The 18108-nt window shown below is 40.6% G+C and overlaps 1 protein-coding gene across 1 annotated transcript in view; it reads right to left on the bottom strand.

Moving 5' to 3' along the window:
• Nucleotides 1-18108, bottom strand: part of LOC145694861 (protein phosphatase PTC7 homolog) — a 167120-nt gene that overhangs the window by 16510 nt on the left and 132502 nt on the right. The window contains exon 3 of the mRNA XM_081771562.1: nucleotides 1896-2094. Coding sequence (XP_081627688.1) covers nucleotides 1896-2094 — 199 coding nt within the window. The remainder of the gene's footprint in view (nucleotides 1-1895; nucleotides 2095-18108) is intronic.

Raw genomic sequence — 18108 nt, 5'->3', positions numbered from 1 at the left:
TATAATTACTAAAAGTATGCTAAACAAGTTTTAGCCGTAAAGTGATTTTTTAATATATATTTCAACAGTGGTGCAGTCAGTAGGATCGTCACTTGTTAGTATTTGCCTATTTAATAATGTTATACAACATTAACTGGCAAATAACGTTAGACCTGACCCGCTGCGACTCATATCCTGAAATTCGGAACACTAATGTTATCTCAAGTGCAAAAGGTTCAACACTTTCTGACAGTAGTCATACGAGAATGTTTATCCAGTGATAGGATAAGATATTAGATTAACTACGCCGTCTTTAAAGATGATCTAAATAATATTTTATTAATGAAATCCTTCAAAGATGTCTTGTACACAAACTCAGAAAGTACTCGCCCTGCTCTTCTTTACCGTGTTACAAATATATGATACAATCAGGGGGGGTGGGGTGAAAGTGAGGTGGAACGAGGAGGAACGTCGTCCCCACACTTATAGGAATTATCTGTGGTGTCCCCCGCTTTCTAGAAAATTACAATGAGGAAAGATAGGCACAGGGGACGGCGTGACGTCATGCGTCCCCCTACCTTTTCAGATTCACTTTTACCCCTGGAAACAATCATTTATAATCGAATTTTTGCTCCTTCATTAACAGCACTGTCAAGATACAGGTAAGAAAACTGGTAGAGATATGATGAAAGGAAATTAATTATACAAGTAATAATTATGCAATTAACACAACTTGTAAATAAGAACTTTACTGCTTGTAGTGTGGGTTTCAGCACAGTGTTACGCCATTATGATGCTGCTTTTGTGGTTGATCATGACGGAAAAGATGTAAATGATGTTGATCCAACTTTGTTCAGAGTGCTCAAGTCAGAATGTAATTTTAATTTTTTCGTTCGAATGAAAACGTTGTCATATGCCTGATTCTCCATGACCGATAAAGACTTTCAGTAACTTGTACGTAACCATCGTTGTTGTTTTTGACATTACGAGTATATTCTTTTAGTCCAATGGGTGTGTTCCTTTTCATCAATATTGTATTTCGTACTTCTTTTCCCCTTCAGAAGCGCAAGACTTGATCAATACATGAAGAGCTCAGTGGATTAGTAAATAAATTTACGTATCCTATTAGTTTCCTTTATATTTTTGGAAACAATACTGCATAGCTAGAATTTTACTTTCTGACATGTTTGTGCATTTATAAATCCAACTAAAGTAAAGAAATGCATATCCAATTCCATATCATTCTTTGTTTTGATATTTTTAGTCTTGAGTCATGTTTCAACTTTTTTCTTTTGTTTTTGAAGTATTTATATTCGTGATCATATTCCTTTCCGACATTTAATAAAAAAGTTGATGTAATATATTCTGCCATTGTCATTAGCAAAATTTTTTGAAGTTCTGCGGAAAAAAGAAAAATCTTCCAAAGTGTCCTCTCTTTTACTTTAGTGGCGAACGTATGTGTATCTTTTGGGTACTTAATAAGTCTTCTCAGAACATATATCGCTGGAAATTTATCTCATTACTTACAAACCGTAAGATCCAGAAACTTATACTGTTGTTAATTTTAGCGTCCTTTATACTGTTATTAGTTTTAACGCCCATTTCAGTGTAGTTTGCTGGATTTAAAATGGGATGTAATTTCTTTTACCCAGTGAGCCTTGACCTAGGATTTGTCAGTTCATTCAGAACTTATCAACAAAAAGAAATATCATTAATAAAAATCAATTTTAAAAGATAATACAAACATAGTACTTGACTACATTCTCACAGACAAATATAGCACTTAACTTCACTCATATTAAGTTTAATAGTGTTCTGACTTCAGACAGTTCCTGACTTCCAAATTATTTTCACCATAATAGTTTTGTTAAATCAATTTATTGCCTGATCGAAAAAAAACTATAAATGTTACCTACCTGTCACTAAGGACCAGACCGCTATGTCCTGGGGGAGGAAGTGATAACTGGAACGGTGTGTTGAAGTAATGTTGCTGCTCTTCTGAGCGATGAACTACTTCACCTCGTCGAACAATTACAAAACCACTATCTCCAATATTGGCAGTGTAGACCATATTTGTTTCTCGATTCAATACTACAACACAAGCTGTACTACTACCTGTAAACGATATTAATTTACATCAGACCAAACATTTCATTTCAATTTAACTACTCTTATCTTATGCAGAAATTAATTAAAAAAGAATATAAAGGATATGTTAAACAGTGCAATAAAACTGAGTTCGTAATAGACTTCGATTTCAATGTTGCTTTTTAATAGCGAAATATTGCTCGTACATATTTATAGGTTTCGTCATAATGCTAAAACTTTCTTTAGCACATTCTGGAATGTACGATAAATTTGTGCCATTTGTTTTCGAATCTATTCATTCAACTATTACATCTTTCATTTTTAAATTACAATAGTACACTTGTATGAACTTGTATGAGTGCGAACAAAAAATGATTTGCTACTGCTTGGTGGTCAGTGCCATGCAGAATTTAGGTGATTCATGCTGGAGTGTTGGTACGGGAGAAGTATGTGGGGCGACAAAAGGGAAAATTGGCATCTGAATGGTAAAACCAGAGTAATGGTGAAACTGTAGGAGCGGATCTGATTTCCTGTAGTGTTGTTCTGAACAATGCCGACACAGAATGAATTAGAATCTATGGCTTGGAGTCACTAGGAGAATAGAACAGAGACAGATACAAAGAAAAATATAAGAGGCCTTATATGTGCCTCTTGGCATCAATTCCTGACTGTAGATACGGTTTCAACAAACCAAGACAAGGAATCCAAGATCAATGACAGCAAGAGACGAAAGTTATTTACTGGTACCGGTATGTTGGAGTAGAAGACAAATTGCAACTGACATCCAATACGAGCTTCTCATGGCAATAGGACTCAAAGGATACATTCAAACCATCCTTAACCGACCGTGGGAAGGTGTTCTAGTTTAATCTTGCACTCTAACAACCCGTCTACAACATATACCACTGTCCATATGCGCAAAATATCGCAGTGTTGTAGCGGCGAAATTATAGTGTACGAAAGAATCTTTAGTGGCCAACTACCGACCTGCATTTCATCCTAAATATCTCGAGACCTAGGCTACAGAGATGAGACCCTCAGTATGGTGGAGCGTTATGCACTTTTGTTGGAAATTCGATGACGGCTAGTGCAGAAAAGGTGACGTTAGTGGCACCGACCTTACTGATTTTTTAATTTTTTTTTTTTTTTTGGACAACCCCTTACCCTGCTCCAACGGACTTAAAAGTTCTTTTAAGTGTTTGGTTATGCAACACGCATAACACCAATGACAGAAAAGCTACTTGTGGTCGTTTCTAGAGTTACCTGATGGCTATAACACAATTATTTTATTAAAAGAAACTTGTAGCAATGCCAGTAAATAATTTTAAAATGTTTATGAGTCAAAGTACAACAATATTAGCTCAGTTATTGGAATTAATGTCCAGATTTTGTTTGGATTGCCACGTTAACGATGATTATAGGCACAGCCCTTGATATAACACAATTTTCTTTACGTAACTCTAACTCACCACGGGGAGGTGGTTGCACATCAAGTTCCGCCCACCCACTCACCCAGTAGGCATATGTTGACATTTGACCTTAGGTCACGTAGTTTTTCTTGGTCTCGAAGCAGGGCATTCTTGTTCTAGACTTCAGTTTGGCTCTAACGTAGATATCTCTTGCGTTCTGGCCGCACTTTTTCGACGCTGCCTCGGACACCAGCTTCACTGTGCTTTCCAGAGCTTGACTATGGCAAGGGAATGTTGTTGTTAGAGTAGCTGAAGTTCGGATGTTTTCTTGAAGCTGCTGATCCTATGTTTCGTGTGATTGGTGGCTCTGTTAGACATTTAGGCCAATTAATCATGTTGTAGTAATTTTCAGCTCTAAAGTTTAAATTCGGAACAATGAAGTTACGTGGGCGGCTTGATCTCGGAGTCTTCTGGCTGCGGCACTTTTTTTTATCCTTCTCCAGCCTAACGTTCCAATATGCGGATTTTCATCTGCTGTCATCGCTATCAGCAGGTTTTCATGATGAGTGTAGTATCCGTTTGTTTGTAGAACAGAATGAACTATGTGTTGATAGCTTAACTATGCTAAACAGATACATGGCGCCCATTTCGCACGAAGGATTTCGCCGTATGGGAGTGTATACTTTAACAACGTACTGGCAAAGCAGACAAACTTGAACTAGGTTTATCAGTACTGATGTAGTGGCGAAGCATCCTACAAGGCCAATGTAAGCCATCGTGAATGTGATAATGGTCCTGGTTTTCGGTTTGCTAGATCGGTAGTACACATTCCTGTAGCAGCCGTACAAATTTCAAAGAAATAATTCTGGTCGCTGTTTAAACCATCTGGTTTTTCCATCTCAGACACCCATTCAACAGAATGGGTGTAAAGGAGACGATCGATGAACGTTCACAATCCTTTAATTTCTTTCCGATGTGGCCGGAAAAAGCGTTGAGTCCGATCGTCCCATCATCCAATTCGGTAACCAGGTGTCGAAATGGCAACTCGTTGTTATGAAGAAGGCAAATGAGATGCTGCAGCTCCTTTCCTAGGGATCTTTGTATCTGACTTATCACGCCGTTATTCCATCCTGTGTTCGTGGCTTCACCATCGCTGCCGACTGCCTGAAGACCTGACACGTCGTACTGGTTCTTCTCTAAAAGCTCCAATATAGAGTCGACAATATCCTTGACAGTGCCTGACTTAGGTGTGGCATGATCCAAGTATTCTAAACCGGGCTCCGATAGAACTTCGTAGTTTGCCCTTAATTTTCTCTTGCACAAGAGATGCATCGTTTTTTCCGTCGAAGTAGATACTTGTAATCTCCCGGCCTAGGTGAGCCTTTTCTTTCTGGATCTTCTCACCCAGTTTATCTTTTCCTCTTCGTACCTTAGATCTGTCAACAAGATTTTTGTCCTCTGGCATTATGAGTCTTGCGTCCTGAAGTACGGCAGAAGCGATCAAAGCAACCTGTCTGTCTGAAGCTCCAGTTCCAAACGCTGCCTCCGCTGTATATTGAAGACGGATGCGCTTTAGGTTATGTTTCCTTCTTGGTCACGCCTCGAAGTCAGATCCCGACGTGCTTCCCGATTCAACAGCTTCGCTGGATTTTTCTGACGACGCCAGTATCTTTGACCTGTGCCTATGCCTAATCCCACTAGTTGATGGACTTGCTTCAACACTTCCAGCGTCTTTCTTGGTTGTCTGCCCCTTAAATCTGCTCACTTTACGGGAAAACATCTTTGACAGAGATTTGCTTGTTCGGACGTCAATGTTACCAATGCTCATTTTCCGTGTGGTCCAAAAGAAACTTGAATTCTCGTTCTGGAATCTTGCGTGTCCTCTCACAGTTGCAATCTTCGGCGGTTTTACATTTGCAAGACGCAATATCAAAAAGATAATTTTCCGCGTGTGCAACAAAACCTGCACGAAGTGTTGCTTCTTGTCCTTGTCAACTGATATGTTTTCCTTGTTGCGACACTTATTATAAAATGTTTTCAGCATGTCGAAAACTCTCTTTTCTGAAACCACAGGAATGCCTGCTTTACGCCAAATATGTACAACTCTTTGTCCACCTAGTTTACAAATGTCAGTCACTGGTAATTTAGTTACACTTTCGTCACCACTTAAACCACTTCAAAACCAATGATAATGTCGCATAACGTCAACGTACGTGGGTAACTGCAATTCACTCATTTCACTTGGAGTGCCAAATAAGCCTCGTTTCACACTTTCCTGCATTGGTCTACTATGAGGCTTTTTCTTCATCTCGCTTTCCATTGCTTCCGAACTTGGAAACCAACGTACACAAAATGTCTCTGAATCGTATCGCACTAAGAAGACTGTAACTTTGGGTATAATACACAAACACTCTGTCTTAACAGAAACAGTAGCGAACTAAAACCGTTAAAGCTTAAGCTGCAATAAACTGGCCTGTTGGATTGGTTGGCCGAAGTACGCTATATTTATACCATCGCCGAACTTCGGGCGAGAATATTCTAGAAACGTTGGCGTAGGTTCTGGAACCAACGAGGCGAGCGGGAGGTGCGCGGATCTTCTGGACGGAGCCGGACGTTGCGACGACGCTCGAAGAGTGTGGCCAAAGTAAGCAATCACGAAGTTGTGTAGCCTGCCGCTAGATGACATTTGCTATCGGTGTACATAACAAGCGAAGAGTTGCCAAAAAAAAATCGTGTTATATCAACAGATATGCCTATAATCATCGTTAACGTGGCATTCCAAACGAAAATCAGGACATTAATTCCAACAACTGAGCTAATATGATTGTACTTTGACTCAAACATTTTAAAATTATTTACTGGCATTGCTACAAGTTTCTTTTAATAAAATAATTGTATTATAGCCATCAGGTAACTCTAAAAACGACCACAAGTAGCTTTTCTGTCATTGGGTAGGCGTGTTGCTTAACCAAACACTTAAAAAACTTTAGGTCCGTTGGGACAGGGTTGTCCAAAAAAAAATCAGTAAGGTCGGTGCCACTAATGGCACCTTTTCCGCACTAGCCGTCATCGAATTTCCAACAAAAGTGCAAAACGCTCCACCCTAACCCTTACAGTATGTCGCTGCCTGCAGCAATTAGTACCCCGCTTAACTTTATGGACGATAATACCCCCCCTCTAAGCACGGATGGTGGACAACATGCTGCAGGAGGACATTGCGAGAATAGTATATCACTCTTCTTCCCTTGTCCTCAATCCATCAGAACATGTGTAGGATACCCTGATAAGACCCACTGTGACTCGGTCGAGACCTTCCTTAACTCTGTAACAGCCGATAAATTGGTGATTTGTAACACAAGTTATTATTAATGCATACTTCTTGCTTTAGCTGCACTGTTATTTATTCTCCGACATAAAGTAACTTACTTACAAAATAATTTTATTCTTTCATTTGTTGAGTTTGACATTCTATGCATAATTCTGTAAACTAAAGTATGAATTGGGAAATATGTAGGATGATAATAAGAGAAATCGTGGAATGAAAATACTTGCACCCAAGGCCAGGTAGAATTTGAATTCATGAAATACCTGGTTTGCGCTAGCCAGCACAATATCTGGCTCAAGTAACGTAAAAATTAGGGTACAATTCGCTCGACTAGTCTCTCATTAGTGTCATCACTAGCTGTGGGAGTAATAGCATAGTTTTAGTTTGACCATACGAGCAATATTTGACCAATAAGGAGAAACAACGCGTTTCCCAGCAGGGGCGGATCCAGGACAGACTTCTGGGGGGGAAACGGTGGGTTGTCTTAATGCTACTTTTAAGGGCTCCAAACTCTGGGATGGATTTTATTTATATATATAAAACAGGAAAGTTTTCTCTTCTGGGGGGGGGCGATCGCCCCCCTGGATCCGCCCCTGTTTCCCAGTGTGCATACTACATACTACAGTTATTTAAAATAATTGCTTTTTTAATTTTTTTAAAAAAAGCTTGCTTTAAACTACACCGTGTGAACCGAGAATAATCACTATTTTTCAGAACTTGCTACAAATCTACTATACACTCATTAGTTAATATACTATACACTCATTAACAATCTACTTTCGGTATTAGCATGCCTAGAAAGCTAAGAAATTTTATGTTTTAACTCAAAACAAAATTCCAACATGTTTATGCAATCGACTGGCAACACTGTTGAGGCGTATACGAAGCATACAACGATTTCTATCTATATCACATCTCGAGAGCTTCTCTCAAGCAAATTTCAGTTCGTCAGGGTATAGTATTGACAGGAAGATGCTCACGAAAGACTTCCCACAAACGAAAAATGTGTGTTAATAGTCGTAATTAAGCCTAAAGAGGATGTACTGCTTCTAAAGCACAGATAGGGCTGAGTCTTTTTACAGTGATAGTACATAACCCGGAGGAAATTTCGTATAAAAATATTATGAAAAAAATGTAACAACAGTAAAAGTAACTGGTTTCTGTAAGAACTTACGTTCCTCGAGTGCCACTCTTCAGATTGGTTTAACAAGCTTATATTATGTAACGCAACGAATTGATCACATGGTGTGGTTCTAAACTTTCGTGGATCGTACTTACAATTATTTTATATCCATGGATTTTTAAAACTATAGTATGTGATCGACTCGCTCCGTTCCCTGATACAAATAGTTAAATCGTCCTGATGGAGTGCACTCGAGGAGCGTGGTCGAAATATTGATAAGCATTTGAAGAATTTTGGTTACCACAGGAATACTATCTGGTTAGTAAACTCAATAATAATTTGCAATAAATCCATCAATTAGTAAAAGAAAATGAGAACTTCTTATACAATCAATTTCTAAAGACAGATACAGATGGTTATCAAAATAGTGGAGCGGATGGTTGCAAACTGTAAAATGTGTGAGCTGGTAACATTAACAATGTGTGCGCAACAGTGGCATAACTAAAGGCTTGAGGGCCCTCCCGCAGACAGCGTGGAAGGGGCCCCTTCTCTACGTCCCACTTCACAATTTGAGGCCCCTTGATGGCTTGGGGCGCCTCTGCAATGCGGGGTCTGCGGGGCCCTTATTTACGCCCCTGGTGCACAACGCCTATCTATTGTTAGTGAAAATGAAATTAAATATATATTTTAGTTTAACGTGCCAGGGTATGTCCTTTAGGCTAAAGGAGACGAATGGCTAACGAAAGTGAAAGATTATGAAATTAAACATTCGTGCTCTCCACCAGGAATCGAACCCGGAATGACACGCGCTAGCCACTGAAACATCAGGAAGGGCTGACCGTTGTTAGTAGTATGTTAGGTGATCGTCTGTAGTATGTCAGACAGGATAGGACGGAAGCATATGTTGAAGAAGGCAAACAAGGGTGATGCAAAATAGGAGACATCTCTGAATTTCAAACAAGTATCACGAAAACATCAACTTTGATCGAATTTTTTAATTTAAGAGATCAGACATTTCATCATTAAAACAGTGTCGCCGTAGAGATACCAAAAATGTGTAAATAAGATATAAATGGTATTTCTAAAAACATGTACGAAGGACACCAGGAAATGAAAACACTTATATAAGCAAAAACAATTTTCTTCAGTGAAAGTGTGAAAGTCACGCATACGTCATAGAAACTATTATTTCATAGTCTAGAATAGACTGATCCGGAAGGACTTGAGAGTGAAAATAACAGATGAGGCGAATATAAAAACTCTTGGTTTTTAGACCAGGGGATCTTGTCTTCTCTCGGTCGTAGTGAGGATCGAGTCTCGGTCGGTCTTGGCTCGTATCCGATATCGCGAGAAGTCTCGTCTCGTTAACTTTGTCTCGTTTTGGACAATACTTGGCGGACTACTGTATTGGGAATCCAGAACATGTAAGTTGTATATTTTATGGTTTTTCTTAATTTGACACATGAGTATGGTCAGGCAAATGCGATTTTCCTTGTCCTCGGAACCTTAAGTTAAGATATACTGGGATTAAGATAAATGACAAAGCGATAGATGTTAAGAGAATATTTAAAACGATTTTTATCATGTAATGCTATTTATTGTCGATCTACTCGCAATGTACTAATAGAGTTTATCTAATAACTGCATTATTGTCGAATAATTTCAATAGATGTCAGAATTGAATAACATTGAGACAATGCAAACAACACATTTTCAAGTGGGTGACTCAACGATTGATTCCGTTAAGTTTATCGGGTTTAGAATAGCTTTGTAAGAGTCAAACCCACATCTGTGTAAATAAAAATCTTATAATAAACGAGATAGCTAAGGATAACATCTGTGTCATCTATGTGTTCTCGTAAAATAACTTTAACCTCTGTTTCCCACGTCAGGTTTTGTGGATATGGTACTCAGGTACTCAATAACCACGATATTACTGAGGTAAATAAAGCAGATAAGTGATATAATGGTAATTATCATAACAACCTAAATTACATAACGTATTTATCACGGTTTAAGTAACGTTTTATCTGTGATATGGCTCCCCGAAATGAATTATGAGGACTTATGATTGTACTGCCTGAACATAATTATGTGTAATGCATAAACCTTGTGCTTATTTTTATGTGTTGTGTTGGTGATTTAAACTTGTGGTTCGCTGTCAGTGCAATTTGCATCCTTTATTTTGCTAATTTTACTAGTTAACCATGGCTACTACTCGATCGCAAAGTAGGTCTAATAGTGCAACACCGGTTTCTATGATCCTCCCTCCAGTCTCCTTAGATGTATTTTCCGATGGACCGTCTGAAAGTGTTGACAGATTTTTGGCAAATTTTGAACGTTTGGCCGAGATCAACGCGTGGACACCCGATCGGATTAAAGCTATCTTTCCCACATGTTTAAGTGGACCCCCTTTGTACTGGTACAAGACGCAGGAAGAGTCTTTACGTCACAAAGATTGGGCGGGTTTGAAAGCAGCTTTTGAGGAGCAGTTTGGGTCGTCTCAGATACCACTAACAGCACTTAATGCCTATAGGTCTCGTGTTCAAAGCCCAGGTGAACCACTAACACACTACCTCTTTGAGAAGAAGTTCTTAGCGGATAAGTACAACCCCACCCTTCCTTTCAAAGATTTCTTGGCAGACGCTGTAATTGCTATGCTTCCCCAACACATGCATTACTTTTCTCAAAAGGTGTTCGCAAATTTTGAGGCATTGGTTCAGGAAGCTTTTACCAGACAGAAAGCTGACTTGTTATTACATCAGCGCATCGCGGAACAACAGCGGGTCGTGTCATGTGACCCTCAGATTCCCGCAGTGGCGTCGCAAGCTACTGCCAACCCCACCGTATATTCTACTCCCCAGGTTAGGCAAGCAGATCCATACGCCGAAATAATGGATAAGCTGGATAAGTTACAGCTCCAGTTTAACTCCCATAAGGCTCATGTACATTTTGCAGAAACTTCATCTCGACCCCCCACCCCCCGCGCTACTTCTCCTGCGCCTTCCTACCAACAGGATTACCGCAGAAGCCAGGACGCATGTAGCAACTGTGCTCAATGTAATCATCGGCACGATAAGCCTCCTCCGGCTAAAGCTAAACAAGGGAACAAGAATAAGGAATCGAACTCGGCCCAGCCGAAGAACTCTAATAATCTGAAGAAGAAGAAAAAGAAGCAAAATGGCACTTTCCCTAAGGGCAATACAAATTACAACGCCTACTATGGACAATTTCCCCCGGCATACCCTCCGTATGCCCCGCCGTATCCGTACTACGGATACCCCCCACCTACTCCTTACGCTTTCCCACCCACTCCCCCTCCCCCGATGGCCCAGCCACCTACACAGTTCGAACCTGTCTCCGATCCAAAAAACTAGAATTGCCTCAGGAGCCTTCAGCTCCTGAGCCACCTACTTCAATCCCACCCCAACCGTCTGAAACCAATCATGGTAATCCATCTCCCACCATTCTCACTCTACCACTACAGTCCGAAGGCCAGTTATTTTATGTTCAGGGCTCGATAGGGAACATAAAACGCCGTTTCCTGGTCGATACAGGAGCGGAAAGCTCTCTCTTGCCGTGGACAGCCTTACCACGCAATGTGAATGTATTTAAGATGGAAACGAACTTGTATGGTGTAAGCGAGAAACCATTATCGCTTAAGTATGCAGCATACATCAAAATTAATTTGGCAGGAAAATCATTTACGGTTTTATTTAGGCTTATTCCAATTCCTAAATTTCCTATCATTTTGGCTAACAACTTTTTGAAAACTCATCAAGCTGTAATTGAATATCAGAATAATACACTCACATTACGTCACTTTGGCTGTCGCCCGGATTCAGAACAAAAAACACCCTTAGGCTCTAATCAATTGCCTCCTGCTGTTGCTTCGAAAGTACAGACAAATCAACACTTTACGTTGGTTTGTACACAAACCACAACTGTCCCTCCACGTTCTGTTGTTTTCATTCCACTTGACATACCGTTAGGTATCAATTTTAGTGCTGTTCATATACACACACCAATTAACAGTAACTTAAAACGTTGCTTTATTGCTCACACAGTAGCTAGTTCAGACAACATAGCGGTTCCTGTTGTAAATCTGGCTTCCAAGCCCAAACGCTTTCACAAGGGAACGCCTTTGGCTATTGCGTCTGTTCTACCAGACATTCCTGAGTCGTTACAGGTAAACACAGTACGTAAGTTGTTTACACCTACTGATGAGCATGCGACTAAGAAAACGAAAGAACGGCTGGCTAAAATTGGTCACCTAATCGATCCTCAACAATTCAAAATTAACAAGGAGTTAAGTAATGAACAACAGCAAAAATTAAGGGATGTGCTAACAAAATATGCTAGTGTTTTCAAATGGTCTGATACTGACTTTTCTCATATAGATGCTTATGAAGCAACTCTTGACTTAAAGTCTAGGGACTCCTTTCGATCCCCGATGTTTACCATACCTCACCGTTTGCGCCCGAGGGCAAAGCAACAAATATTGAAATTATTGGAGATGGGTATCATTGAATTAAGTAATTCAGCCACCCGGAACAACATTCTAGTGGTTCCAAAACCTAACTCGGACGATCTGCGGGTCTGTTTGGACTTACGCCGACTGAACTTAGCCTGCCATCCTATAAGGGATTCCCCGGCCAATATGGCGGACGTCATTGAGAACTTAGCAGACGCTAAGTACTTCTGCTCGTTCGACCTGTCCCAGTCTTTCTTTCAGGTCCCATTAGACCCTGAGGACCGCCCTTTTACAGCATTTTCCGTCCCGTCCTTAAATTTAAAGCATTCCATGTACCAACTAACGGCCATGCCCATGGGGCATGTTAACAGCACGATTATGCTCCAGCGCATTTTACGTGACATTTTTGAAAATGTGGATCCCAACCACCTCACCATGTATGTGGATGACCTATATTTAGGGGCGAGTACGTTTGAGGAACTGCTGGTAAGTCTAGACAAAATACTTGCAACTGCACAACGTTACTCAGTTCTGTTCAATCTTAAAAAGTCAATGTTTGGTGTGATAACGCTAAAGTGTCTCGGTTTCATAATTAGTGCAGGTCATATTCAACCAGACCCCGCTAAAATTGAGGCTATTTTGAACATCCCCAAGCCCCAAACTGTGAAACAATTACGGTCTTGGTTAGCCTCGGTGAACTTCTTTCGAAATTTCTTTGCCAATATATCACTGAACCTAGCACCACTTTATCAAGCTCTAAAGGGATCGCCGAAGAAATTGGTGTGGACAGATGAATGCGAGAGTGCATTCCAACAAATGCGCCATGCTCTCACTAACCCACCCCTCCTTCAGATATACTCAACCCAAGATACAGAGCACGCTCTGGTGGTCGACTCGAGTTTAATTGGCGTTGGCGCCTGTTTACTTCAGAAACGCGCCACTGATGCTGACTGGCACCCAGTACAGTTTGCATCATCCCGTCATCCGCCACGGAAGACGCCCCCGCCGATATATGAGCTTGAACTGTACGCGGTCTACTTCGGGTTACGTAAATTCTATAAGTATTTAATTGGCCAAGAATTCACCATCTACACGGACTCACTAGCGGTCACAGCCATGAAAACCTCAAACCACCTTAGTCCAAAATTACTGAGGTGGCGAGATTTCTTTGGCACATTTTCTTTCACCATAAAACACTTGACAGGAAGTAAGAACGGATTGGCAGACATATTGTCTAGGAACCCACTTCCGGTTACACCGGAAACAATAGCGGAAGCGGAAGAGGCCCCACATGAGTATCAAATGCTGGCCCTCGATAAAAGAGTAGATTTAGGCGAATTACAGCGCCAGGACTCATTTTTCGGGAAAATTATACGGGCATTACAAACGGAAGACACCTCCCAGCGCCATTACAAACAATGGAAAAAGCAATTCACGATTTCGAATGGGCTATTATATAGGAAAATTAAGGCCATCCCTAACGACAGACTTGTACTTTGTGTCCCTAACAGATTACGGGATTCGATCTTTGATGAACTACATACACATTCATTAACCCACCCTGGCTTTACGAAATTACATCTGCTATTGAAATCGAAGTATTACTTCCCGCAGATGAAGCAGTGGCTGCATCAAAAATTAGCTAGGTGTCATGAATGTTCTCTGTTTAAAAGATCGTACAAACCATCTGTCGAAACAGTGCAACAGTTACCGCACGAGACCATTTTCAAGTGCTTTTCCATTGACTTGGCCGGGAAGTTGATCGCTTCCGAACCAGATCAATACCAATACTTTTATTTGGCGACAGATCATGCCAGTGGTTTTGTTATTACGGCACCTGTGAAATCTCCAACATCAGAAGCTTTTATTAGTTTCTTTATGGACCACATTGTGACGCCCTACTCCTGTCCATCTCTCCTTTTTATGGACAAACAAACATCCCACACGTCCACGAAGACGCGGCAATTCTTAGCAAGTATGGGGGTAGAAGTTCGTTACGCCCTCCCCCACCATCATCAAACTTTGGGGCACGCTGAGAATCGAATCGGAGCCATCCAGAATGCATTGCGTTTCCTTACCAAGGAACAACACGCACGATGGCCGGACTTTCTACAGACCGCCACTGCTAGTGTAAATAAGACACCCCTCACGGAACTTCGCGTCAGTCCCTTCTCGATCCTGTTTGGTATCGAACCTGCGTTCATTATTGATCGTGTGCTTAATGCACCCGACCAAGAACTAAGCAATCACGAGAGGCTAACTCTTGCACGGGAAACACGGGACTACGTGTTATACCGAAGGAATCAAATATTTGAACGGCAACGCGAAAAATTGCATTCTAAGAAGCAACCGACAGAGTTTCTTCCTGGATCTAAAGTCGTGGTGCAACGCATATATGCCAAACCCGGTGATTGCAGGAGTATTCAACAACTATTTGATGGCCCCTTTGAAATTCACAGCCGTCTAGATGGTAATTCATATCTAATCATACAAGATGGGAAACAGGTACCGATAGCAAAATCACGCTTGAAATTGTATGTACCGGATGAAAATCCGAGTCCCGAATTTCAAACAAAGTATAGACAATATCTGTAATTCCATTGATGGTAACAGAGCATTCGTGTAGTTTTTCATGCATAAATGCACCATATACATACATATATATGCTCAAACGCCCGACTTTGTCTCTTGTTTTCGCATATATCCTACCCTACCTTAGCATCCTGCTATTCCGCAAACCCCACCAACCCATGTCTACCCCCTCTACCTACGCCACTATTTAGTGCCGTATAACGTAATTCCGGTTACAATTCTGATAGCAACAAGTGTCAATGCGTATCATTCACTGTACCACGTGAGTTATATACAAACGACAACTGCTGGAGGCAACTCCCTGTTGTTTACACTGTGACACGGGCCTAGGCCCCCCCCCGCCTCTTACTCACGTCGCTATGCGTGTCACGTTACATGCACAGTACATACAGCAAGTACTACCTTGTATTTTGATTGGCGGGACACAACGCGCTTCGCGAACTCCCACAAAAAAAAAAAAAACTTACATGCACTTGTCACTACTCAGTAACATTCATTTTCTACATTGGTAGACTTCCCCTCCCTTCCCTCCCATGTAGGTTCTTCGCATTCGCAAACGGAGCAGATGACTCCCTCCAGGCATTGCATGCACATAACCACACTTATATGTAATAACCGTTAGGCCCACATTTAGCGTGCATCCGCGTGGCAGCCATATTGGTTCTCTAACACATGTGTAATGACTCAACTTCGTTAGCATGTAATGAACTAACTTGTTATTTAGTGTGATTTGCATACGTAGGTTCTTATACCCACTGCCTGTATGTATTAGTGCATATGCAGCATGCTATACGCGTAATCCTACACGCTTTTCTGATAACCGTATGCTACCCTACCCTTCTTCCCCTCAGAGACAATTCGTCATACGTACATATATATGATGCATTTATACATGCTAGAAATTGACTATCCAAACTTTCATATTTTATTTTATTATGATTGTGTGCAAAACTTAAGTCCCTACCCACAGGATTCCGTAAGCTTATTATGGTACTACAGAAGTGGACCACGCTTCGTGTTACTCCATGATGCATTTTCTGATACCACAACTGTGTATAAAAACAGTTCTTTGTATTGTTAGAGGTTTGACTGTATTCCAACAATAGAAAACGAAAGGGAGACCGGTGTCCCCCGGGATTGTAAGGGATTTGGTCCCCCCCGGAATGGTACAAGTGTACCACTTACATTTGTTTCTATAATTTAAGGACTTTGGTCCCCCTGACGTTTTAAGGGATTTGGTCCCCCCAATGGTACAAGTGCACCACTTACATTCATCCCCTCCAATTTACGGGCTTTGGTCCCCCTGATATTTTTCGGGATTTGGTTCCCCCCGGAATAGTACCAGTACACCTCTTACATTGGTTCCCCTGAGATTTAAGGGCTTTGCCCCCCTGAAATTGTGGAGGAAATACCCACCACATTGGCCCCCTAAATGGTCACAGTACATTTTATATAAGCTATTCCATCTATCTTATTTGATATAATTAATATGCGTAAGTACCTATACATAAACTATCAAAATTCTTGACACAACATTGAGATCAGTTCTCGGCGAACAATACGTAATCGCATAAATTACTTTACGGTTACATAAGAAATTCTTTATGTGCATAACATGCGCCCCCCCCCCCACAAAATATGTATCCACTCCACTGTTTCGGACAATAACAAGATATATATATAATAGTCGGCTTATTTCAGTGTTATTTATAACTAATTTTAGGCAACAAATGCATTTCTTACTGGAAGAAGGAGAAAGATTTATAGAAGCACTCTACATAGGCAGAGTTTCAAGGTTAAAAAAAAAAAAAAAGACATCCCTAGGAAAGATACAACATAGGTTGTATGTAGCCCCTTTCCCACACCCACCCATTTCTTATTTCTTGCCAAACAGTACAACCACACAAACACAAAAACAATATGAGAAAGTCTCATACAGCACCATGTAAGCTCATTCCTTTGGCAATGAACTTACGTGCCTTTTACCCCAATGAATGCATTTGTTCCCACGTTTCTCATGAAACACACTCTCTTATATATAAAAAAATCTAGAAAAAAATAATAAACCGAATGAATATATGTGTAATGACTCCAAATCCCGCCGCGTACATTATAAAAAAAAAATAAATAAAAAAAAATAAAAAAAATAAAACACCTTGGTACTTACCATGCAGCTAACAAAACCCCAAGCAAGACGGATACAGCCTCCATCACAACTCAATATCAAATGGAATAACCCCATCCACGCATTTGGTGGTTTAGACAAATTTCCTCCAAGGGTTTCCTACCCTTGTACGGTTGTGATCACGCAGCCTACCATGCATACGCAATGGCATGCATCAGTGCATGCTGGCTCAGCGAGGTAGCAACCCTGCACGGACATTCCACAGCTTGACCTCAATCAGGTCAATGCATTCTTCCCTGCTATAACTAACCACGCTCTTTTCCTCAAAACGATTACAGGAAAATCTTAGGGAGAGAATCTATGAATGCAACAACAAAAAAAAAAAAAAAAGAAAAAAAAAAGAAAAAGGAACAATACTGAAATTCAATTTGCATTTCGTTAATTTCGACTGCCTGTAAGATGAGTTCCTCTTCTCTCTTTCAGATCATGTGGCGTGTCTATGTTTTTGGCATTTTTGCACTTCAAACCGTCAAAGCCCAAAACCCAATAGAAACGAAAGATGTGGTTACAATTATTAGTGCTGTGGGTACTGTTGGATGTGTATTATCGATTCTGTTTCTTTTATGTTGGTGTCGTTATGGTAGATCCAAGAAGCGCTCCCGATTTTACAAATCGAATATCACATCCCAATTCACGCATTCTCGTTCTCCTTCTGCTCACAATAACATGGACAACCAACATCTGTTAACACGTTTGGAAGGTCAATCACCATCAACACCTTCGCTACACGATCCTGTACTTCAATCCCGTACTACTCCATCCCGACCATCATCTCCTCCAGTGGACTCCTTGCTCAGTCCAAGATTTTTCGCATCCACACCATTGTAAATAATTCATACTCCATATGATTATTTGGTGGTGATATTTTCTATCATTCTTATATGCCAAAACAATAAAAAAAAAATTAAAAACTACAAAAAAACCTTATGCTAT

This window comes from Thermobia domestica, chromosome 9 (assembly GCF_964235325.1).
Source record: "Thermobia domestica chromosome 9, izTheDome1.hap1.1, whole genome shotgun sequence".
Lineage (NCBI taxonomy): Eukaryota > Metazoa > Arthropoda > Insecta > Zygentoma > Lepismatidae > Thermobia > Thermobia domestica.
Note: the sequence above shows the minus strand (reverse complement) of the source record. Positions and strands in the feature narration are given on the sequence as shown.